This window comes from Rhamphochromis longiceps, linkage group LG12 (assembly GCF_057381845.1).
Source record: "Rhamphochromis longiceps isolate RC_006_pf linkage group LG12, R_longiceps_female_GT1.1, whole genome shotgun sequence".
Lineage (NCBI taxonomy): Eukaryota > Metazoa > Chordata > Actinopteri > Cichliformes > Cichlidae > Rhamphochromis > Rhamphochromis longiceps.
The window spans coordinates 31,358,102-31,384,199 of record NC_140568.1 but is presented as its reverse complement, the minus strand read 5'-3'; the positions used below and the strand labels follow the sequence as shown (position 1 = coordinate 31,384,199).

Below are 26,098 nucleotides of genomic sequence, written 5' to 3'. Positions count from 1 at the left end.
CCACCAAAGTAATTCAAGCAGTATTTTGTTTTTAATGTTTAGCACATTAGCATAATGGCAGTTTCTCTTTGCGCTTAAACCGCTTTCAACAAATATTTTCACTTAAATGAATATTTTATTGCATCATGCACAGCAGGGGTCACTGACACACTTGACACTAGCGGTCTCTTTATCTCTGATTTGTCTGGTTGAGTGCAAACGATGTTAATTGATTTCGAGCTACTGCCTATCTACCTGTTTATTTATTTATGAGCAAGGGGACCAATGTCCTGCATATTTGAACATGTAATTAGATTAGCAGCTCAATACAAAGGGGACATACTCAAGCACTCAGGGAAATTATGTCTGTTTTCCTCTCAACCCTGCCAAAACTTGGCTTAGGTGAATTTGTTTTATCTGTCTGGAGCCTCATTTATGAAACAGTGCATTGGAAGCATACTAAAAGTGGACATGTGCACAAAAGCTGAAAATGGCGTGCTCCAAAAAGGAATAATCACATTTCTGAAACGTGTGCTCATGCACACCTGCATGCAGTGTTCCCTTTATAAACCGCAATCCACCTGGAAATGTGCTCATGTGGACCAGCCTAATGTTCTGCCTTCTTGATGCCATAAATGGTCAAGGCAAAGCACCTGGTGAATACTAATGAACTGAAATAAGCCTGCTGATCAATGGCTCTTCCAGTCCATTTATACTCGCGTGTAGTGCCCGCGTCCCTCATGCAGCTTTGCAAGCAGTATTTCCAGGTTTATTTATACAGCACCAACTGACAACCATCTTGAGGTGCTTTATATTATAAGGTAAAAATCCTACAATGTTAGAGAGAATCTGATTCTCTGATGCTCTGTGACTAATTACTCAGCGACCGTGGAGAGGAAAAACTTTTATCTAACAGGAAGTGACATCCAATAAAAGCGGGTTAAGAAGGGACAGCCAATTAGTAGGCTGAAGGAAAAGGGATCAAAGAAAAGAAGATGTTGAAGCTGCAGATTTAGACAATCCACATGTGCATCTACGGGGTGTGGTGACTGGAAGAGGAACAGAGTGCGTCGCAGAGTTTTCAGTGCACTCTGTGCGCTGCACGACACAGATTGTGTTTACAGACACAATTTTAAACACAAAAACTGAACCACAACTAATCTGACTAGTTATACATGCACAGAATTAGGAGATTAAAGCTACCGAGACTTTGATCTGCAGTTATTTCATGCACTTTCTTGTCTTGAATTTCTAACACTGAAAGTCATTATTTTAGCCCGTGTGAAGTTAAATGGAGTCGGCCTGTGTTCACAGTTGATAGGTAAAGTGCGGCAAAACCTTCCTAAATCCACCTGCCGCGTCGCACAACTGCAACTGCTCAGCTAACCACAGGTGTGAGTGAGGCAGCATACAGGCTGACTTGCTCTCCGGTGCTCCAGGAGTGGGAAATGTGATAGCGAGATGGTGCTGATGAAATACTGAGCGGAATTTGATTTGGGATTTCATATATTTTACAGTTAAAAGGTGCTTGCCTAATCCCACACACGCGAATAAGACTGCAGGTTTGACTGTTAAACCGGCTCTGAAGTAACGTGCAGTTAAAAGTGAGACTAAATGTGTGAGTCAGGCTTTCATATATGTGTACTAATTTCATTTTATTCACAAATGCACCATCTGCCTTGTCAGTTTCCTCTGCCTCTCAGATGTTTGTGCACATGAATGGATCAGAGTTTCTGCCCAGGTGTGCACATTCTCCCATCAAGTTTGGTTTTGTAGGCACCAACATGTGCACGGAAAGCAGCACAGGCCTTGTGTATTTTTTTTTTACATTAGATTTGAGGCCTCTGGTCTTTATGTTATCTAGACAGGCTTGACATTTATTTAGTCTTCTACACTGTGTGTAAAGAAACATTACCACCTGCTCGCCATTCTCATTTCACAGCCTGTTGACTGCATTTTAAGTGTGATTAATCTTGCATAAGATGTTTGGCAGCGTGCCTGTTCCGGATGTGGGTTTGATGCATGAAGGGTGTATAAACTCTGCCAGGGAAGGTCGGCACAGTGGCTGCGTGGAGTGATGAATCTTAAATCTGTTAAGTGTCAAAATTTACCAATATTTAATTCATGGATGACACATTGATCATGTTTGCGTCAAAGAAAACCCTCAGGACATTAATGCTCAATCTTCAGAACACCATTATTGTGCACGGATACAAAAACTGCAATAAGACTCGGATATATTACAGTAGAGTGACCTTTCCCCTTTGCACAGGTAAGGAAACGCGCTTTGGATTTCAAGTATCTTGACCCTATCTCTTCTAGTTTTCACTTTTATCAAGCTTTGCCTTCTTGACTTTTCTGCAAAGTTTTCTCCTAACAGTAGGTTTCAGGCACTTTCATCTCATTTTATTATTCTCAGGCCAGAGCATCACAGAGCCACGCTTGAAGCCAAGAAAAATCTGGTCTTGTCCCTTCCAGACGTTTATTCTTCTGCCTTGAGGCTACCAGATAGGGGGCTCTTTGAAACAAACTGATTCATCTACCTCACCTTCAGGGTGACATGTCAGTACAACCAGGCTGTGGCTTCTTTATCACCCGCCTTCTAGTTTTCTCTCAGTAATCTCTTTTTTTTTTTTGCACATCCTATTTTGTCCAAAATGCTGCTGTGATAGCAAGTAAACAAAAGGATGCGTCACTGCAATGTGTCTGTTTTGCTTTTACAACCTACGGTCTTAAAGCATTGCATGCATGCAATGTCTCAATAAAATATACATGTTTATTTTAACTGAACTGAAATGTTTGCTTGAAATAGAAAGAAAAAGAAATCCTGTGGCTTCATGTATGACGAGAGTGTCTACGAATAGAAAGACAATTTGCATATAACAGCAGCTGCATATGCCTAGCAGGGAGGGAGGTGTTTCAGAACTTGCCCCCCGCCACCCTCTTCACAATTGCAAGTGTAGTAGGAGGGAGGTATGATGTACTATTAATGCCATCTTTGTGCAGCTGCTTTCACACTCTGCACTTCACAAAGAAATGTCAGTCATTTTCTAATGAGTGATCAAGCCTCAAGGCCTTCACAGAATCCCTAGAGATGTACACATTTTCTCTTTCAATAAAAACCTTGATGTCAGCGTACAATAAAGCACGCCTAGTCTCGAATGCACTCTGCTGTACTGTAAATCCCCGGAAATCCCATGATGTCATCTGTTGTCTGCATCCAGTTGGAATCCCTTTGTGTTTTGTATTTTTTCCTTGTGCAGCTTCTTTTAATATTATTAATAAAGGTGCTAAATTTAAATAATACTGATTTGCAGACCACTGCACCCCTTCTTCACTTTCCGAATATAATACAGGGAAAACTGCTGTGATCACTGTGTGCTGTGGAAGATGAACTGAAGTTAATTTTTATTACCCCACGGGATGCTGTGTTTTACAGCTACATTAACCACTAAGCCAAGCAGTAAAAACACACCTGGTTGTAAATGCCAGTAATTCTCACCATGGAGCCAAATATAAACCTGCGTTGTTACAGCGACCCTTTTACTGAGCAGACAAACCTGTAAGTGAGGCTTTCATATTGAAGAGTAACATGCTGGAAGCTGTGGTTATTACAGTGTCCAAAATAGACGCGGTTGCAAACAGTATGCATTCTGCATTCAGAGACAGAGCAGATAAAACCTTTGTGTTTTTTGCTTCAAATGTGTTGGTGACTTCCTGAAAGCTCACTATGCTTTCAGATAAATTTGAACTTAATGGCTTTTTTTGTTTATTTGTTTGTTTGTTTTTAACCAGGAGATTTACTGCATCTTCTGCAGGTATCGCTCTTCCTTCATCTCCTCTCTCAGTCCCCTGCTCTCTTCCTCCGTTTTGTGTTAAGTTCTTCCCACTTCTGAGACTTCTCTCATTCCCCTCTGGGCTTCACCCAGAATCCATTTAAGATTTATTCTCCGATAAAAACCAATTGCTAAATTCTGAGCACAGAGATGAATGATGTGACTGAAGATGAGGGGTTGCACATACTGAGTATAGTGCAGGCTACCTCGGGCTTGAAATTGGAATGGTGCAACCCTGTATTTTATTCCAGCTGCTGATCACAGCCGCTTTGTTAAGTAGCCTGACAAACTAAAGTGTTAGATAAATTTCAAGATCACACACCTGTTATTTTAGCACACATCGTTCCACACGTGAGTGACCCTTTTTAGTCCTTGAAAGTCAAATGAAATAGCATATATTAATAAACTGACATCGGTAAGGTAATGCTTCTTCATCTTCTTCTTTTCTTTTAATAGAGAAAATAAGGAAATGCCCTCAGTTTGCCTTCGGCAATGCTCAGACACTTTCTGCAGATGGTGTTGCAGGAAGACAAAGAAAGCAGCATCAAGGAACAGATGAAAAACAAACTAAATCCACAAAAAAAAAGAAAAAGGCCTGTTTAGATACCACTTTCAGCTGTTTCTACAAAAGCCAAGCCAACTGTTTTTTTGTTTCGTCTTAATCCTCCCAAAAGGTCAACCAATAAAAAAAAAGGGAGCCTAATGAAAAATTCTGTTTATGAAAAAGGGATGGCTTCCTGTTTGCTGTGGCCTAATTGACATGTATTAATTAATAAATTATGCACACGAAAGGGGGAGGAACAGTTTGAATCCTCAGTGATGTTACTAGAAATCTGAACTGCATGGAAATGTGTAACGTTTGATGTGCAGCAGGACCATTACTAATATGTAGCAGTGATAAAGAGTCCGTATCATCTGACTTATTCACAGCGCCAGAGGAAAAGACAGGAAGAGGACAGAATTAGCATGAAGGAAATGATATTAAATGAGAGTGTGTGGCTATCCTTACGTGAATAAATGAGACCTGCGTGTGTGCAAAATAACTGAATAGTGCCAAAATTGAGCCACCTGCATATCTAAGAAGACTCACATCAATAGTCGTCATCAAAGGCTTCAGCATCCTGCAGAAAAGATGAATTTTTCTTTTTTTTGTCAGATAAATTTCAATTCACATGCATTTTTGATCATTTCCATAATAAAAAAGCATAAAATCAAAGCAGAGTGTGAGCTGTGTATTCTCAACTATATTGCACAGGATGTTGATTGGTATCCAGATTACCCAGCTGGAGGGATTTCCATTGGTGATACATACTGATGCACCTGTGTGGTCAAAGCATCAGACTGGATGAACATTTCCTGTTTCTTGCAGATAGCTCCTCTGTCAGCTGTAAGCTTAGGGCTCGAGTTGGAATATGACCCTTTTTGTATTGATTTTTCTACTCCCTCTGTCACCAAAACCAAATTAAGTGAATTAAGTACTTTTACTAGCAAGAAGTAGGGAGCATGTTACTTTGTCGCGAGGCTGAGTTGGGCTGATAAAATATAAGTATTTCTAAGAGTTTCTCTGAAGGGGATTTTATTTTCTTATAGTTTATGAAAGAAAGTAAATTTGCCAACTATGGAAATTCAAAACATCTGAACATGTAACCATGCTGATGTAACTACATTTAAGCTGTAGGTTTACCAATCCTCTATCCAAGTAAATAGGGAGGTGGGGATAACTGTAATTTAGTTAAGTGCCACCACATGGTTAAACTCAAAAAACTCAAAGTTACTTCTGTAGTATAATAGGCTTATATACACTTATTGAACACTTTGTTAGGTACCCTTTGTGCCTGCAGAATTCTTTGTGCTAGCTTTATCAAGGTCCTGGAAACACTCCTCAGAGATTTTGCTCCATATTGACACAATGGCATCACATAAATGCTTCAGATTTGTTGGCTGCACATCCAGGATTTGAATCTCCTGTTCCAATAAATCTCAAAGGTGCTCTATTGGAATGAGCTCTGGTGACTGCGGAGGCCATTTGAGTAGAGTGTCATCTTCAAAAAAATAGTTCGACTTGAGCTTTGTGATACGGTGTATTTCCTGCTGGAAGCGGCCATCAAAAGATGGGTACACTTGGGTCATAAAGAGATGGACATGGTCATCAGTGATAATCAGGCAGGCTGATGTTCACTTGGTACTAAGAGGCCTGAAGTGCACCTATAAAATATCCCCCACACCGTTATACCACTAGCCTGAAGCGTTGATAGAAGGCAGACTAAATGCTTTCATGTTGTTTTTGCAAATTCTGACCCCACCATCTGAATGTCAAGGCAGAAATTGAGACTCATCAGATCAGACAGACTAGTCTTTTACTGTCTGGTTCTAATGAAGCTTTTGTTTTCTGTTCTCAGCTGAAAGGAGGCACCGGGTGTGGTTTTGTACTGCTGTAGCTCACCTTGCTTTGAGGTTTGACACATTGTGCATTCAGAGATGCTCTTTTGCAAAATTTTCTTGTAATAAGTGGGTTACTATTTCAGTTACTGTTGCCAGCTCGAAGCAGTCTGACCATGCTCCTCTGATCTCTGGCATCAACAAGGCATTTTCACCCAGAGAACCGTTGCTCAGTGGATAGTTCCTCTTTTTTTGGAACATGCTCTGTAAACTGTAGTAGTGGCTGTGTGGGGAAGTCCCAGTAGATCAGCGGTTTGTGAAATACTTAGACCAGTCTGTCTGTCATCAACATGCCACATTCAAACTCTTAAATCGCCTTTCCTTCCTATTCTCATGCTCAGTTTTAGCTTTAAAAGTCATCTTGACCATGTCTACATAAATGCTTGCTTCCATGTGACTGGCTCATTAGATATTTAGTTTAACAGCTGAACAGCTGTACCTGATAAAGTGGTTAGTGAGTTTTATATTGACCGATTTTAACTTTTGGCTGGGACAAACATCTTTGATGTTTGATTGGACTTTTAGATACGCACCTTTCCAAGAGCACAGCTGTTACACATGGATTTATGTGCTAACTTTCTGCCTAGACTGTGTCAAAGTTACTATTGAGTATGTGCTGCTTTTCTGCCACCGCTCTTGTTATTAACTCCCTGAGAGAACTGAAGGATGGAGTAGCGATAGTGTTAGTGGCAAATCAGTTCTCTTCATTATGTATTTACTATCAGACTCCTCATCACCTTCACTGTTTCCTAAAGACTGAATTAAAAACCTGGCACATCTTGGTTGTTTACCAGAAACTGTTCATTGATTTTCACATTCACGCATTTCGACTTGACCATCATTGGGTTGGCATATGAAGTGTGCAGAGAACCCAGGAGAGTCACAGCAGACCAATTAACCTTTCAGTGATCCCACTTATTATAAAGAGCCACTTCAGGCATCAGGAGAGACAGCACAAGTGCCTAAAAATGAAGTACTGTGTCCATAATCACGCACACACGTTTCAAAAGTCTCACAACCTCAGTCACTTTTATACTACCTCTCACCCATGGCTTCTTAATTACACTGAAATCATCGTGATCACTCGTGTTCCCTCCAGTTTTACTTTGAATTTCTCGTCTTCCTTTGTTTATAATTTAAACGTTATTTTGTTTCATTTTTCTTTTCTCAGTATTTGTCTGTTTGTCTGATTACACTGTCATGATGAAGATTAACGGTCTTTTAGATGCTTGTTGTAGACATTAGTGACAGCATGTCAAATAAAAAAACAAAAAAACAAACAAATACGAATCATCCATCCATCCATCCATTCGCTTCCGCTTATCCTTTTCAGGGTCGCGGGGGGCGCTGGAGCCTATCCCAGCTGTCATAGGGCGAAAGGCGGGGTACACCCTGGACAGGTCGCCAGTCTGTCGCAGGGCTAACACATAGGGACAGACAACCATTCACACTCACATTCACTCGCACATTCACACCTAGTGACAATTTAGATTAATCAATTAACCTATCCCCACAAGCTGCATGTCTTTGGACGGTGGGAGGAAGCCGGAGTACCCGGAGAGAACCCACGCAAACACGGGGAGAACATGCAAACTCCACACAGAAAGACCCTGGCCTGATGGTGGAATTGAACTCAGGACCTTCTTGCTGTGCGGCAACAGTGCAACCACCGTGCCACCGTGCTGCCCACAAATACGAATCAAAGGAATTTAAATTCACAGGATTCTAATAGAGCACTACAATAGGGCCTGAAGCATATTACATAAAGTGCAAGTGCAAATATAATAGCACTAGCCTGTATCGCTTTGACAAAAGACTGAATGACTATTACATAAATCGCTTAAAGGACTCTGAATGTACTGTTGGAGGAATGGTTAATCCTGACTGGGCCCCATTGATTCATTTGAGCCTGCTTTACATTTAGCCTGCAGAAAAGTGAAGGTTAAGCATGCCAGCTCCCCTCGTTTCCCTCTGCAAGCCACCGTCTGTGGCAACGAGTCTAATACAGGTAATTATGTAGGAATGAAAGGCTCAATAGCTTCACGGATGAAGATTGGCATCTTGATTAATGCAAGCATGGACGGGTGGGAGGGTGAGGTGTTTGCGCTGTACACTGGAGGGTGAGGCAGAACAGTCACGACAGAGGTGGAGAGGGAAGTCAACCACACACACACACACACACAAGTCACTGACGTGAAAGGTTATTCTGGGGTAATACGTATGTAATGCTTTAGAGCGATCTGCTTGGAAAATTTACTTTTCGTCGTTGAAAGGTGAACATGTGTTTTTGAGCGTTCTGTTATTACATTTGCAATCAGAGGGAGAAAAAGTGTGTGTGTGTGGGGGGGGGTGTCAAACCCAGATGCAGGACACAGACTAAAAGTTCAAATGACAGCAGCTTCTTTGAAGCCGTGAGGTAATGGAGGGAAGCAGGTAGTGGTGAGTACAGGCAGAGGCCGGGGAGAGCTGGTGGCTTAGTGGGGCTGAGGAGGAAGGCTGGTGGAGTGGGCAGAGCAGGGACGTAGGGAAGAGAGTGAGTGTGGATGAGAGGATGGAGTGGCAGGCAAGCTAGTGGCTGGAGAGGCAGGGCTGAGTAGCGTGAAGGAAGGGAAAGATTAAGTGTCCAGTAAGCAGCTGTTTAGGTAATAGGATGACTTTTTATGCCAACCCTAACTTTGATATTGGCCCTAAGATTGCTGCAACATCACATAAACATGTATGTCCTTTCATGTCCTCTGTCACGTGTTGTGTTGTAGCTAGGAAAGCATAAGGCTAAGGTTGCGTGCAGGTAAATGCTGGCTGTGTAACGGGCAGGAACCGAATACACAGGACTCGAAAACCAAGTTTAAACTAAAAGACAGCTTTATTGCAGAAGTTACCCAAAGTACAAATTAATCCAGGTCCAAAAAACTAGGAAACCAAGCACGGAGTAATCTTAAAGGAACACAAACTGCAAAGGAGGATCCAACCCCGAGGGAGAATACAACAAAGAACCGAAGCAAACTGAGGGTCTAAATAAACACAAGGAGATTAAAGCAGAGTGGAGACACTGGGGAAAACAGCTGAACAGAATCCAACCGATGAGACAGGGGACGCAAAACGAAACACAACACACACGAGATGACTATAAAAAATAAAATGGGAAAGTAACCAAAAAACACATAACCAGGGAGACAATATAGAATATAGAACAAAGAATAATCAAACACACAAAACCAGAGAAACCCCAAAACATCCCAAAACTCAAAACAGAGACCATGATAGAAATACAGAGTTAGTTTATCTCCATCTCCTTCTACCTCCTAACATTATGAGCAAGCAGGCAAACACACGAAGGGGCACTGGACCGTGCTAAGTGAACAAACTAGCCTAGAGTGGGTGGAAATCTGGGCCTGATGTGCTGCAGATGGTCTTTTTTTTCTTTTTGCTAAGGAAAGCTCCTTACAGAGTGAAATGGCCTGGAAGTATCTAAAGTAGAAGCCATGATTAGCGCTAGTCACATTTTCTAAATGCTAAATAAAGGTGCTGTTAAGCTTCCTTTCCTATCTCGGTAAGCATAGGCGCAGTGCCAGCTTTTATGAAAGGATGGCAGTGTGCATCCAGTTTGACCGCAGCCGTAGAGGACGAGAAGGATGCCAAACCGAAAAGAGAAATATACAGAGGGCAGAGGAACAAGAGGAAGGGAAGAACACCAGGAATACATGGTGTGAATAAGGACCTCGACAGCTGAATTATTTTAAGTAGGTCTAATTTATTGAGTTGACAAAATGGGTAACTTGCCTCAGGTCTTAGTCCCCATGGGTGCTACAAAAAGCTCCTGGTCTGCTGGTCGTGTTAATTGTTTGATTAGCAGCAAACCTGTGCGGGAATTTTCACAATTAAAGTATAAAATCAGCTAATGAGCATTATTATTAGTTAATTCTGTCGCTATGGAAGATGAATGAAAAGTCACGTTCACTTTAAAGGCTTGTTATGTAGGGAGTAATCACCTGTAAAAGAATAATGGTTGACCCTTACTTTAATAGGAAACCCTTGTTATTCATGCAGAGCAAAAACTCCCTGTGGTTGCTGTAAGATTAATGGCACAGAATCAGCCTTGATTTATCATACCACCTCACAAACCCAGTCCGCGCGTGTGTGTATATGTGTGTGTGTGTGTGTGCAATCAAGTGTGTCGTGTATCAAAGATTGTCCTGGAGCCACTCACTACACAAATAACTGATTGCCTCCTTCCTGTCCATGAGGAGAGCGTACCTAAGAAGAATTCAAATTTCGTGCTTTGTGTTCAAGGCTTATTCTGCTAAACTCTAATATAGCCAATGATGGTGCTAACCGCTGCAGCTGTGCCACCCAAAATTGATAGTAATATTATTTAAAAAAGGAATTTGCATGATTTGTTGAGAAAATGGGCTCTAATGCAGGAAAGCTTGCTTAAAACAGTTCTGTTTTTAAAACAGAGGCTCTGCTGCTGCCATCAAAGCAGTAGAATCAACTTTTCTGGTAACTCCTTAATGGCACATTGACCACCTGATGTGTTTCCTCCAGGTTAGCTTGCTGCTGTAAATGACTTTCTGTCCCTTCTCACTTTGTGTCACCACAGACACACACAGTCTTTCAGATAGCTCTTGCCCCCCTGCTGAACTTCTTATCAGTTTTTTTCCCTTCTGTCTTGACCCCATGTGCTATGTCATTTTCACTTTGAGCTTCCTCTATTTCTTAAGCGAGCAACTTCCTATTTGAACATTTGTTAAATCCAACAGATTGCCCTTCAGAAATTGTGTTTCATTGTATTTAATCAATCTTGATTTTTGTTAGATTTTTTGTAATTATAACCTACAATCATGGTTGTTTTTTTTTTAGGTTTCAGAGAAAGCAATTATTTTTTTTCACCTCTGTTATGTTTAATACTGAACTAAGAAAACAATTTTCACAAGTTCGCGGTGGATAAATTAATCATCAAGATGCATTCAAATGTATACTTCTTTTTTTTACGCAGAACACAGAAGTGTTATATGAAAACAGACACCCGACCGATGAGTGCTAGTTTGTGTGTAACAGGGGGTCACTCACCTGCATCACAGTAGAAAGTGAGCACTATTTAACTAAACAAATTGGACTGCAGGTTGCGGTGTTAATTTTGATAGATTCTGAGGAATTTGGTCCAAATATCCACAGGCTAGTTTACGCAGACTCACGGGAGATATTTAACCCTCCAATAAAAAATATAAATCTATAAATTAGATTACACACAGGTGCACTGTTTAGTCATTAGTACTCATCAGGCAATGTTTATGGGCAACTGACTGCACTTGGACCAAAGGGGGCTGAATAATTACGCACACCCCACTTTGCAGTTATTTATGTGTAAAAAATGTTTGGAATCATGTATGATTTTCGTTCCACTTCTCACGTGTACACCACTTTGTATCGGTCTTTCATGTGGAATTCCAATAAGATTTGTAGCTGTAATGTGACAAAATGAGGAAAAGTTCAAGGGGGCTGATTACTTTTGCAAGCCATTGTATATCTGTTTTGCCATCACTTCTTGAGAAATAGCCCATCACTGGGCCCCTGAACGAGTCACGTATTGTGTCTTGAAGTGAAAAAGATAAAAAAAGGTGACCTGAGAAATGCCTTTCACAAATGACCTAGGGATCTTTTTTCACACTTGTCACAGTTGAAAAAGCACTGATGGAATTTCTGAAAGCTCACTTCTGTTAGCGTTTTGAGTGAGCCATGACTGTGAGAAGCACACACAAAAGCAGAACCTCCCCTAAGTTAGTCAAGCAACCATTAATACACCTGCACTTTCCCTTTAATTATAAAACTACTGTTTGTACAAATGTAAACACTACCCTTCAATAAACATGCTTTAACTTTAAAGCGCAGCTAGTTAGCATTTTATCCACATGGAAAATCTAACAAGGAGTACCAAGATATGTTCTCCCTATTTACATGGGCAGTGTGGAGTGGCAGGTCTACTGGGGACACCTTTGTTATGGCAGCCGCTTTTCCTCTTTTAAAATGTTCTTTTCTTTGTCCCTCAGCCCGGCCTGAAAGGTTAAGTCTGATTTTCAAAGGGGTTTTTTTCCTGTTAAAAGAGAGTTTGAGTCTTTATGATATTGTGAGAAAGTAAGCAAGTAATGTAAATTGCCCTGAGAGAAGACTACAAATGAACACAAAATGAATAAAACTGAACTGAACTTTTTAAAAGCTATGGCGTCTGAGAGACTTGTAAAAAAATCAGTGTAATCAGTTTTTATAAAAACTGCTAAAAGTTGATGATTCAACTTTATGATCATTTTAGAGGCTGTAGTTTGTTGGATATTACGTTATCCTGACTGGAAATTTGATCATTTTTGCCCACCCTCTCTCTGTCAGGGATTAGGATCTATTGCAGGACAGTTGTATTATACTGCTTTAGGTTTAGCAAAGTGTACTTAATAAAATTAGATTTTTTAAAAGTCAGAGTTAAGGATGCCGTAGATCTCAAGAAAAGCCCGATTTTCTTTTCGTTGTTTTTTTTTTTTTTTTTTATCAGATTGTGCTTTTCATCAATAAACAGTCAAGTGAAAGCTTGTACCAGTGGTGCTGGATGAATGGTCTGGCCACATATTGAAGGCTGAGAGAGCAAGATGTCTTTTAATGGACTTTTCTGGACAGGAGTAATCTTTGGCTTTGAGCACAAGGCAAAATTGTGCTAAGAGAAGCATCAGAAGCCTAAAACACACAGTACATTGGTTTTTATGCCCTTTGATGGACATAACTACCAACCAAACACTGCACGCCTTAAGTAAAGGAAAGAACGAGGGATTCTGTATTTACCAAAACCACCTGACTGCCATTTTACTCCAAGCTGCTACCAGGAGTTCAGTCTCTGTCTTCCCTTTCTTTCTGATCCTGCTTTTCCCTCTTTTTTCATATTATGTTTCACCCTCGTTAGGATGAAATCTGTTATCTGTGAGGCATTTTCAATTTACCTGCTTTTCTATCATCCCCCTCCAGGTGTCCGATGACTCGTCCGACTCCCCAGAGCCGGGGCCAGTCACCTGCATGGAGCCCTTCATGGTGCGGAGGCTTTCCTGCAGGACAGTCCAGTTGCCCCCTTTAGCCTTTCGACAGGCAGAGCAGTACTACTGTGATCGCAAGCCGGAGCCGGACACAGTGACAGTCCCACCACGGCCCACAACACTGCCACTGCGCACACCGCCACTCATTGCTATAACCGCGGCTGATACCAGCAGGTAGGACGATGTGGGTGTGCTGCTTTTCTTAAAAGTGTTTTTTTAAGTCCTCCAGGTAACTTCATTTTACATACAGTTTGAAAATGTGTTCAAACTTTACTGGTGGCTGAGCTCTGATCGTTAAATACTCATGCTTAAAAGTCTGTTCCTGGAAAAATACTCATACTTCAGTTAGGAACTTGACAGCTTTATGCCGTGAGTTAAGGGAACTATATTTACCTCTAAAGAAATGCACATGTAGCATCAGATGTTTAGTTGTCACTACAAGCCAAAAACAGGTTTCAGCAGGTACATACAAGTTTTTGCCCACTCATAGACATTACCTGAGTCAGTACAAGGGCTGTCAAAAGAAGACAAGCAGCAGTCTCGCTGCCTTATAACCTCAAATTCTTCAGGTAGGTGAAGAAATACCAACATTTCACAGATGACTATTTACTGATTAAATAAAGCGTTTGTTATTTACAAGTCTGATGATGTTTTCACTTCTCTGGAGTTGTACACCTGCAATGAGCTAAGTCTACCCAGGCTGAGCTTATGGCACCACTTCAGCCGTCAGACAAATCTTTTCAGAGAAGGATTCATATTCTGCACATCGAGGACACAAAGATCAAAGACGACTCCTCACCCAACCTCAACCCAGCTGAACTTTTGTGGGGACTCTTGAAGGCTGAGAAAAACCAAGAGGAAAATCTTTGGAATATTGTTAAATCATGGTGGGTGAACACAGGCAATCAAATTTTTGCGCCGCCACTGAGTTCACGCCAGCTTAAGTGTATGCTGTCGTTACGGCAACGAATGATGGCGAGACATTTTGAGATTCTAGTGTGTTTTATACAGAGATCCAACTATTCCCTGAAATCGTCAAGCTACTATTTGCAAAATAGTCCATCTATTCTCCAACTGAAGGTCACGAGGAGGGAGTAGCCTGTCCCAGCTACCACAGGGAAAGATGCAGGGCACATAGCACTAGCGCAGAGACAGACAATCATTGACACCTTTGGGTAATTTAGAATCACCAGTTAACCTAACCCACTAAGTACATGTGGGTGCTCCTTGTCTTTGGACTGTGGGAGGAAGCCACACAGACATGTGGAGACCATGTAAACTCCACACAGAAAAGGCCTCAGCCAGATGATGCTTTGAACCCGGGATCTTCTTACTGTTACTGCTAACCACTGAGCCACCATACAGCAGCATTTTATTGTATTTTAGAATCAAATGACAGACATAGTTAAAGTCCTTCCTGTGAAACAGGACTCATATAATGTAGGCAAAGAACCCAGAGAACAAAAGTAGCTAAAAATAGCTGCTGGCAGTGAGGTTTGTTCATCAATCAAAGTGAAAAAGGTTGTCATTGGACAGCCAACTCTCACTTTGTAGATGCCCGTGTATACTAAACATAGCAACAATATGAGCTTTCAGATCAGTCACATTATTTTAGCCTAACTAGATAATATGATAACTATGATAATGCAAAAACTAAAGATATGAATACAGCTCTTTATTGTGATAGATTACCTGCTTCTGACAGCTTTAAGGTGTCTTTAAGTTGAGTTTCATGGCGTGGCGAAATGAATAGAAACAATCAGAAAGGTAAGAAATCAAATACAGCATGATTTGACAGCAGTGCAGAGTGTGCTTGTTGTTTAGTGGATAAATAACATGCATTTAAATCATTCCTGTCGGCTACATGCTGTTAAGAATGTGACTCATCAGATGTAGAGGTCTAACAGAGTTCTGTTTGTCAGCACCGACACTCACTAATCTTAAAAGAGTGAATGTAATTTACCATGTGAAACATGCTAAACAAGTTAAAATCAGGGACTGAACTGTGGATTTGATTGATCTGTTGTGTAGTGCGCCGAGTCCTTTTAGGTGGCGTTTATTTTTATCCTCCGTTCTGTAACATATTGTACAGTCTGTAGTGTAGCCTCGCAGCCTCTCCATGATTGGAAAACAAGATTGCACCACAACTAAGAAAAGAATCGCAGCCTCTCCGGAGAATGTTGGAGAATGAGCGCCTCAGATGAAATGAGGTTTGGCACAGACAAACACCAAGCCTCCAACCAGCTTGCTCTGAGGGGAGAGAGGAACAATGTACCAAACAGCATTCTGTATCAGAGCCAGTGGTCTAGTGGGAAGTCATAATTTAACTCAGAAAAGGAAATATATTCAGGCAGTTTGAAGAAGCATATAATTTCAGTGGTCAAACCTATCTGTCAGTGGAAAATCCCCATTGTCTTGGGTTAGTATCGCACTTAGAAACGTGACAAATCTACTCATCAACCCAAGGGGAAAGTGACACCCCTCTGACTCATTTTTGATCGCCTTGGCATGCTTCACGAAGCTCGGTATTTCACACACACATTGTGCTACCTGCATAACATTGTTCGCTGGCTCATCCTGTGCCAGATGTGAAAGTAAATGGATCGGCCTTCTCTGATTTTCCCCTTGGTGCCGCTGATTTGTCCTTTTCCCTTTCTCTCTTTGGCAAGTTTGACTCCAAACGACGAACAACCGACAGAGAAATGAGCAGCTCTTATTAAGCCTAAGATTGAGGAATTTGTTATAGGGTGCTGTGAACACACTTTAGCAAGAAGACAGTGCCGCTGACTTGTAGACTTCTTTTGTAAGGAAGCGTGAGAAGCTGATGACACTCAGTTGTGTCTAAATTACATTTTCAGGCAGGCAGAGCAATTTTCAAGGCAACTCTGATTCACAATAGCGCTGAAAGGCTTTCTTTGTCTTCAAAATTGCTGTTACACGTCAAGAGCATCTTCATTTTAGGAAATACAGTGTATTTGTGTCTTTGTTTCTGGCGGTGTCGTCTGCAGCTTGATGTGTCACACATTGTCAGCTGCACTGTATAAGCAGCAGAAACTGCTACCCATAATACAGAAACATAGTCAATACTGAATAATTTATTATGTCACTGTGATAATGCCAAAAAGTGTCAAATCCCTTTTATTTGAACTTCACAAAAGGGCAGACTGTTCCCAAGTGTGGGCTGCTGACCACTCTTTAAAAAGCGTGCTGCATTTGCGAGACAGGGATTTGGTATTTTTAAAGGTGGTTTGAGAGATTATTTTAAGAAGACAAAGACAGGAGGGGGCTTGTCATCTCCTTTTCTACTTCACGTAGCTGTATTGACTTCTCTCTGCCCCAATGAGCCTTTTCTTAAGGAGAACATGAAAGGGGGAACATTTTTTTGTCATCTTTCTCTAAATTAATCTGCCAGCAGTACCAAAAATACTGCTACATGTTAGATCAGTGTTTTGTGGTGTAATATATTATACGCTTGTCAACATTTCGATTATGTTACTGATTATTTTTTAAGATTAATTGTCACTCAGCTTTGACAGACTCAAAATCACAATCCATTATTTTAAACCCATATCCAGTAAATTTGACTCCTTTCATAACTGAACATAGAATGATCAATTAAAGACAAAAAAAAGAGGCTTAGGGAGGAAATGGATGCTGGGATGAGTTTTAACAAAGGTCATATGTCTTAACGTTGCTTCGAGCTCCGTTCATTCATAATTCAGCACAGCAGCGTGGAAGAAATATACAGTGGGGAAGCATTAGGGTTGAAAGCGTGCCATTTTAAATGCTCCAACTGCGGTGTTTTAGTAAAATTCAGTGACATTAACTTTGTATGCTGCCAAATGAGACTGTCTTCAGCATTAATGAAATGGTCAAAAAGTGGTGCGCTGTCTTTCCATTAGATGCCCTCACATAATTAATATAAAAGAATGATGCATGAAACCGTTTCAGTGTTTTTCTCTTTGCTTCTCTTCTACGACCACCAGCATTTACCCGCTGCATAACAGCTAAAAAATCTGAGTTCCCCCCAAAGCCTTACAATATATAAACACACGCTTATTGTAATATCCCAAGAGAAGCTGATTTGCTGATATTATAAATAATGTAACAGTGGAAAATAGTGGATGAAAACCTGCTCAGTTTAAATAACAGCCAACAATCTCCAGAGCTGAAAAATGAAGCTGCCACAGAAGCGCCAAAAGCTGCAATTCCTTGAACTGGGCTACTTCATGCATCCTCCAAAAATGAATCATAGACCCGTTGGACTTTGTTATCTTCATCACAAATATACAGGGTGTTTTTGGTTTTTTTGAATAGCTCAGCTAACAAGATACAGTGGGTCCGTCTACTAGGTATCCTTGAGCAAAATACTGAATTTCTCCTGATGTATTCATTGGACTGTGAGTGTGTGCTTACATTTTATACAAGGTGCTTTAGGCATAGAATAAAGTGTGAATGTGTGTGTGATTGGCTGAGTGAGGTTTTTGTGCTCAATCAGAGAGGAAAAGTGCCAAATACCAATCCGTTTATCACCACTTTGACTGACAGGTGGATACTGCTACAGGGGGCTTTAGACCATCGCTGTCTGATGTGTCACTTCTACTACTTCCAGTGGCTGGAACTGGAGTTTTTGTCCAAGGAGTAAAGATAATGAAGTTAGATGAGTTTAAATACCTGGGGTCAAACATCCGAAGCACTGGACAGTGCACAAAACAGGTGAAGACCTTGGTGCAGGGTCCAGAGGGGTGATTTATAACAAAAGGATAGCAGAAAGAGTGAAGGGGAAGCTTTAAATGATGGTTTGGTGTCTGTGATGCTAACAAAAAGACTGGGGGACGAGGTGGAGGCAGAGTAGAAGGAGCTAAAATTTTTGTTGGGGGTGCTGAATGTGGAGCTCTCAGTCAGGAGAAAAGAGAAAGACCACAGAAGAGATTCACGGATGTATCGAAGGAGGACATTTAAAGGGTTGATGTGAGAGAGGAGGATGCTAGGGTTCGGTTGAGCTGAAGACAGATGATCCCCTAAAGGAAGGAGTTGAAAGACGAAGAAGAGGAAGAAAGGAACCTGAGCTCTTGATTCTCACTTTTTGTCATGTTTGGTGCCTATTGAAGCATTTCAGTTGAGTCATCTGACCAATAATATGGCTTCACGTGTGTGGCTGATTGTATTAACAAACTTACCAAGAACGGCTCAGTGAGAATTTTATTCAGCTGCTACTTTGCCCTGATTGTCAGGCATCTGTGTGTTATTTTGCAGCAGCTCGGCCCATCTTTTGTATACAGTTTACATTAAATACAAATTAGTGTGCATGGATTTCTTTTGCACATGAGCCCAACATGTTAGGAGCAAATCAACAAAAGAGCTCAACACCAGCTAACAGGTATTAATTAACTTATTAATATGAGAAAGAAAGTGTCTTAAAAGACATTAACTGAGAACAGCGCAACAAGATCAGCGCTGGATATTAACTCAATACTGGATCAAATCAGCTACCACTCTATTGATTTTCCAGACACTAAAATGTCATCTCTGGAGTGTTATGTGAGAGATCAGCTGGAAATAAACACTTATTTATTTTTCATTTTATACACACACACACGTTATAGATACAGGCTAGAGATTCCACTTTCTCTCCCTTGATAACAATCCAATAGCAGTTCTGTTTTTTTCTTTCTTCATTAAAAGTCTGTACAGCTCACTGCGAGGAACTGATTGAGTTCATTCTCCTGTATGTGAGGAAACATAAGCCTGCAACTTGACTTACTTTCCCCCCCCCCAAAAAAAACATTTAAATGCAAATATTTTTTAGGCTAGCGCCAAATATAGTTATTACAGGAAGCTTAGATAACCATGTCATGATTAAAAATACGACTTAATGTAAATCAGCAAAGTGTGTCTGATAGAATCCTCCAGTACTAATAAGATCAGTATTGGAGCAATCAGGTGTAATCACTAATTACTGACCGCACTATACTTATCCCGTTCCCATTATCTCCTAGCGTTTTAATTCAGCACGAACAGAAAAGAAACACATATTGGGGGGAAATTGGCGTGACACGTGAAACAATCTAAGGATTCTAAATGTGCTCTAAAAAATGAAGGGAACGCAGTATACCAGACAGTCAGTTAAACTTCAGAGATAAAAACTACTTTCACCTGCTTTTGGTGGAAATCCAAGCAGGTGAACAGGTACACTGCCGAGACAACCACAACATAGCCCTCAAAAATTGAGTATTTTCTTCTCCAGTTTTGCTTTTTGTCATGTCCTTTTAACTGCCAGTAGCATGAGATGGTCCATGCAGCCCATTCAGGTTGCACAGGTAGTCCATCTCTCACCTTCCGGAGGGCACACCCACGCTTGCGATCTTAAAGAGGGTCGCTGTCCAACCACAGTCTCAAGAGTGTGGAGGAGATACTGTGATACTATGAGACAGGCTCTTATATGAGGAGAGCTGAGCAGGGTTATAGAAGGGTTCAACCCAGCAGCAGGAGGAGAAACAGAAGGAGCTACCAGAGCTCTAGAAAAATGACCTCCAGCGGACTACTCGTGCGTGTTTCTGACTAAACTGTCAGAAATAGAACAAAGAAGGTGGAATTAAGGCCTGTACTCACAGCCCACTAACATTTGTCCAAGAACATGTCATTTTATTTCTTTATTTTTGAGCACTGTATATATAAAAACATATATAAGATATTTAAACACTCGTGACCTGTGTTTAAATATCTTATATATGTATCCTGTGCCAGAAATGGCGCAGTGTGGTTATTGAGGTGGATGGCCAGAGGGGGACATTGTTTCCACATCTAATTGTCACTCAATCAGACCCTAGCTTGCAAACCAGTAAAAAGAAAAAGAAATCATATTTCTCTTGTTAGGGACATTTCAGTACAAACCCATTGCCATGCAGCATTCGATTCATATACTAATATTAATGGAAGACAGTTTTTTTATTAATACAAAAACAAATTTGTGCCAAATGTGTCACAGTGCATAACAATTACCTGTCTGCTTTTCTCTTTTAAGCATTATAATAAACCTTTGTGTGTCTGACTCATCCATTGTGCTACTTTAAAAACAATCTTACAAATAAAAGAATAATATACAAAAATTCTTCTGAACAAGATCCACTTTGCTAAAACATCCAAAAACAATGTCCATCAAACATTCATGAAGGAGGTCAAGCAGGCGGCCAGTTAATGTCACAGATGTTTCAAGAGTGACAGCTGGGATAAACATTGATTCAGTTGACTTTAAAATGTTCTGCTGTGTCAGTATTTTCATTATATCGACCAAAGGTTTTGTGTTGCTATGAGCAGTTCGGAGCTAAAGGGTTAAAAAAAAGAAGACGAAATCGAGGGTACAGTGTTATCAGCATTAGAGCATTGTGTATAATCCCTCTTTTCACAATTAAAACCACCCCGCCCTATAACTTGTAGCTTTTTAATATTTTTAATAACAGAGCATGCAGAAGATTACACATGGCTGTGCTGGCTACTGACAGATTTATGCGTCAACAGATGTTAGCTGTTTGCAACATTAGTGGGAAACATTTTATAGAGGGTTTGCTAATATTAGTCGGTATTGTGTTTCTTTAAGGTGACCCCAAATGCATGTTGGGATACTCTTATATGACCCTGTTTAGCAACAAAGCAATGGAAAGTAAATGAAATGGCTATAGCCTGTGGTTTAAGTTTCAGGTCAGTTCTTAGAGTGTATGTAGAGTATTTGGTTCTGCCGTGCATGTTGTTGTAGGGTGTTTGGTTGGCTTAAGTAGGTAAACTTGGACGCGTACAAAGCAAGCACATGAGCTTCTTGTGTATGCATACATGGCAGGCATGTGCTCTTTATTCTCTCTCCTCTGTCCTGCTACCAATACTCTTACTCGCCACTTCAGTCTTCTCTCCCCTCGTTTCTCAGATTACGTTTTTACGCTTAAGACTGGAGAGATGACAATCCCCACGCTGTTATTTTCTTGAGTAATGGGCTTGAGCTGCAAGGGAAGTGTGAGGAGAGGAAGGAAATAAAGAACTCTTCCCTGATAGTCCCCCTTTCCCTGAAAATGAAGACAAACAGAAGAGAGTCGGGGGGGATTTAACAAGGTGGCTGGATGTTTGCGCTCCCCTGTACCCTGTGGACATCACAGGAATGGTTTCATTAATTAGTGTGAAGGTGAACTTGTTTTACCTGCAGTGTGTTTAATGTCAGCTGCTATAAAAATGCTTCTCATTTTCTCATTCCATCCAGTGCATCTCCACAAAAACTGTTTCTGTGTGTGTGTGTGTGTGTGTGTGTGTGTGTGTGTGTGTGTGTGTGTGTGTGTGTGTGTGTGTGTGTGTGTGTGTGTTTGTGTGTGTGTGTGTGTGTTAAACCTAAATCTCATTTGGACTATTGTGTCATAAAACTGGTTCAGTGGTATTATATGATATAGCGGCTCTGCACAATCCCACCCCCTGATTTTCTTTCTTTTTTTTTTCCAATCATGGAGGTTTTTAGGGGAGGTACTTTGGGTGGGTCCCTCATGTTTAATGTATTATCCTGTTCCCTATATCCTGTCGCCGCTTTTTTCCTGCAGGGGACATGAAGACGGGAGACAGTGTTGTCAAGTCCGGATGCTTTTACGCATAACTCTGCGCCAAGTTACCTTGAACTGGTTTTGCACAAGTTTGCATCATTTGGGGAGACCATCCGTCCGTTTGGACCATCCTGTGCTGAACATCTCGCACTGCCGCAGCAATACAAGCACCTTGCAGAAATGGGCGTGTGCGGAGGAAGTGGGGAGCACTTGGAAACCAGACTGACCTGAGAGTTCTTTCTCGTAGCTTTACTCAGGGATACATCCCCAAAACTGCAGTTTAAAGGTCTTCCTCGTGATGCGTAAATGGATTCGTTTTTATCTCACTGCTTCAGTGTGTTTGCGCATGGTGTCAGCGATAAAGTTGATGGAGTTAAGCTCATTACGTGAGCTAAAAATCAAAAACTGGACGTGAAGCACCCGGGTAGCTAAAAAAGCAAAACAAAACAACAAAGTTGTCTACTTGCTTGTATTATTTGATTTTGTTTTATTAAAAAAAAACAAAAAAAAAAACAAAAAAACACCTGAACTCGCAGCTGTTAGTCAACCTCCTGTAAGCTTTCCTGACTCATTCAACTTAAATGCTCCCAAAGTGTAGATTTAGTTTTTAAAAAACAATTTTATAACCAGCGTGGGGAGGAGGATGGATCCCGCCTGTGGCAAAGTGGGGACGGCGCCTCTGGTCGCTGGCGGCGGAACCGGCGTGAGTGCAAAGGCGCCCAAACATCTGTGGAGGCAGCAGAATCAGGCAGCGCTCTCTCCGCTCCACCACGCGCTGGTAGTGCGCAAGAACGACCGTGTAAGACAAAGAGGCTTTTCGGACACCGAGAGATACCTCAAACCGAGGAACATGGACCGGACTTACGCAGTGGACACGGGGCACCGACCCGGGCTGAAGAAATCAAGGATGTCGTGGCCGTCGTCCTTTCAAGGTCTTCGACGGTAAGGACAAAATATAAAAGGAAACTGCTTATCCTCGGCTTGTTTCCTTTTAATTCCCCCTCGATGAAGATGGGCGTTGTGTGGCTGACTGAGCGAAGAAGTGTTTCGGTTCTTATTTAGTCCTAACTTTGAGAAGGTTACAGTACATCTTTCTGCTTACACGGTGCTCGACCTCTGTTTTACATCACTTTTTTTTGTAACATAAGGTCCCAAACATTTACTGCGCTGTAACGAGGAAGAAGATGGTGAATAAACTATATGCTATATGCCGTGCAGCGCTAAAGGGTTAAAAAGAAACAACGGACACAGTCTTATCGGTATAAACCCTCTTTGGCAATTATAAAACCACCTCATCCCATAACTTGTATCTTTTTAAATATGCTTTAATAACAGAGAGTACGGAAGATTACGCATAGCTGCTTCATTTGGGTCAGAAAGATGTGTCATACTGGAGAGAAGAAAAGCAAGAATAACGATGCAAAGAGAAAGAGTTTTTTCTTTTGGTTGTCACAAGCCATTCTCTCTGTTAATATCAATTAGGTGGTCTATATTTGGCACAATTGTCATTGTGTGGAATGACAAGAGTCTTGTGGGAGTCAGAGGCAGGCTTTAACCAAAGGAAGGTCACAGGAATTATTCATATATGATGTATCCTAAATATATTACACATATGCAACCTCCTTGTATCCTAAGTGTTTAGGGGTCTTGAGGGATGGGCTCCACTTAGTTTTAGTATCTCCAAGAAGCCCGGCGTTCATGACTGCATTTGGCACTACTCTGCTCTCGATAAGCAAAGTAGATATAGTAGAATGTCTTTGCTATATGATCACCACATCTTCTGAAATGACTCACTGCATGCGACAATATGGATAATCACAACACACGTGCTCTTGACAACTGCTGTGTTTTCACAGGCTATCCGCTATCCAGAGGAGCTACTGTAACAATGTTTGCTATAAGAATAGTTTTAGTGAATCTCGTCTGCATACAGACAGAGACACTAAAGCACCTCCGTGCTCAGACAGCCAGCCTGGTTGTGTGAGGGAAATGTTTCTGCTCTAATTACTCACATGTTCTGGGAAAGAGGGAGGGGAAAAAAAAGACCAAATGAAATGAAATCTGAGAAGGTCACCTCAGCTCTCAGGCTTAAGTGACTGCTGTGGATGTAAGTTTCTGTCAAATGGCTCGCTGTTTCCCTTTTTTTTTTTCTTCTTTCCTCCTCCTTTCTTTATAATTGTTGGTTTAGATATGAGTGATACTCGCCTGCAGCGTCCAGTCACCAGTCAGCTATAGAAAGCACACTGGCTCGTCTGGCCAGCCGAATGGTTCCTGTCACAAAGAGGAGAGGCTAAAGAGAAGGAGAGAGTGAGCGAGTGAGAGAGGGGAAGGAAGGAGGGAGTGGTGAGAGGTGGTGGTGTGTGGGCCTAGTAAAACAACCGTGCAATGCTATGTTGAAAATATATTGATTTCAATTGCAAAAGAAAATGCATGCACACATTTGAAGATTGTTTATGCACCTTATACATTTGCTTCAGAAGGAAAATTAAAATTGGATTAACCCAAAGAAATTGAATTTCACACAGGTGGCTAATTACGCAAGAGGCACATTGCAGTCCAGCACATATGCAGGAACATTAACACAAAACCAAATCAATGGCCCTTGAACACCGCAGCCCATTGGACTGTTATTTGCACTTGGTCAATAGGCTCACGTAATTGGTTGTTGATTTTTGTGTGTGCTCAATGGGTTGCATGTTTTAGTAATTACTGATTTCAGTGTCTTCAGGAACTGCCCCCCCCCCAGGGACCTTCATTCAGTGAACATGTCATTAGATGAACATCAGTCTAGATATATAATCGGATTATTACACCGTTTCCCAAGTGTTGGGCTTATTGTGTGACACAAAATATATTACAAAACACTCAGAAGACCAGCCTTGATGTATTACAGCACAAACAAATCTAATATAATTGTGTGCAATGAACATGAGATCTTGTTGCCTTTGAAATGGTTGCTTTAAAGACCACTCACAGTCAGTTGCCATCTTCAAACAACTGCATCAAAACAGTGATGAAATGGCAGTAACACGAGGTTGGTCTCCCATCAGTACATAAATATTTGTGATAATACAATAATTAACTGAATACATTGGCGAAAACTGCAAATCTGTTGCAGATACACATAAATTCTCATCAAACGGAAATTCATATTAACTACTTATTTTTAAGAGTGCTGTCACAAGGTCAGATTGGAATCAGAAATAATGAAATAATAGTGATGTAACTGCTGCCGGATGGTGATTTAACTGCAAAATGACATCCTGCAGCAGTTACATTGTATATAGTGGAGTCATCTATTGTAAAGAGACACGTCGCAGATAGTGGTGGTGGTTAGCACTGTCGCTTCACTGCAAGGTCCTGGGTTTGAATCCATGTTGGCACAATTTCTGTGTGCATTCTTTCTGGGTCCTGTGGCTTCCTCCCACAGACGTTAGGTTAAGTTGATTGCTGATTCCAAACGGAGTATAGGAGTGAATGTGAGAGTAAGTGGTTGTCCAACTCTCTGTGTTAGCCCTGTGACAAAGCAGCGACCAGTCTAGAGTAGACCCTGCCTCTCCGCTTGTCCCCTCTTTGACCCTGAGTGGGATAAGTGGAAGAATATGGATGAGTTGCAGTCACCAATGCAGATTGACTCAGATTGATTGCAACACATTGGCAATCTGTCTGCATTTATAAATTAGTGGCCAGTTGTTTGCAAACCTTTGAAAACCTGTCTGAGAGTGATAGCAGTCAGTCCGAGTCGGACCGGGATTGGTTGGAGACAGATTGCCTCCCACAAGGTGACCTGTGCAGTCACCTGGCGATCGAAACAGGTCACCCAGAGGTCAAGGATGCTATACGCTTAGTCTCTCAATCTCTGTTGGTTGCCCCAACTACTTGGGGTTGTCGGCTAACAGCAAAAACATTCAATGCAACTATAGGCAATGTCTCAAGGCGGTTGCTGTCCCGTTCTTTACTCTAGTGTGACTGAGCTGTAAATGTTGCTTTAAATGAAACCAAACAGCACATGAGCACAAAAATACAAACATGTAAAATACATATTCTGCAGTTTCATTAAAACAACATTGCTTGGCATTGTGCATTTTTGATTTTGTCATTCAAACAGCAGTGTGTTTGCCCTCCTGGCATTTACTCTGATTTCTCTTAGAGCCTTTAACCGCCATTGTGAACATAAAACCTTCTCTAGGCTACTTGACAA

The 26,098-nt window shown here is 41.2% G+C and overlaps 1 protein-coding gene across 4 annotated transcripts in view; it reads left to right on the top strand.

Moving 5' to 3' along the window:
* Positions 1 to 26,098, top strand: part of pde4d (phosphodiesterase 4D, cAMP-specific) — a 211,950-nt gene that overhangs the window by 29,004 nt on the left and 156,848 nt on the right. Inside the window, exon 3 of one of the 4 annotated variants that reach the window (XM_085425790.1) lies at positions 13,260 to 13,498. In XM_085425790.1, coding sequence (XP_085281916.1) covers positions 13,260 to 13,498 — 239 coding nt within the window. Of the gene's footprint in view, positions 1 to 13,259; positions 13,499 to 13,548; positions 14,212 to 21,874; positions 22,840 to 26,098 lie in introns of those variants that run through there. The other 3 variants (XM_085425792.1, XM_085425789.1, XM_085425795.1) reach the window with 3 other exon arrangements.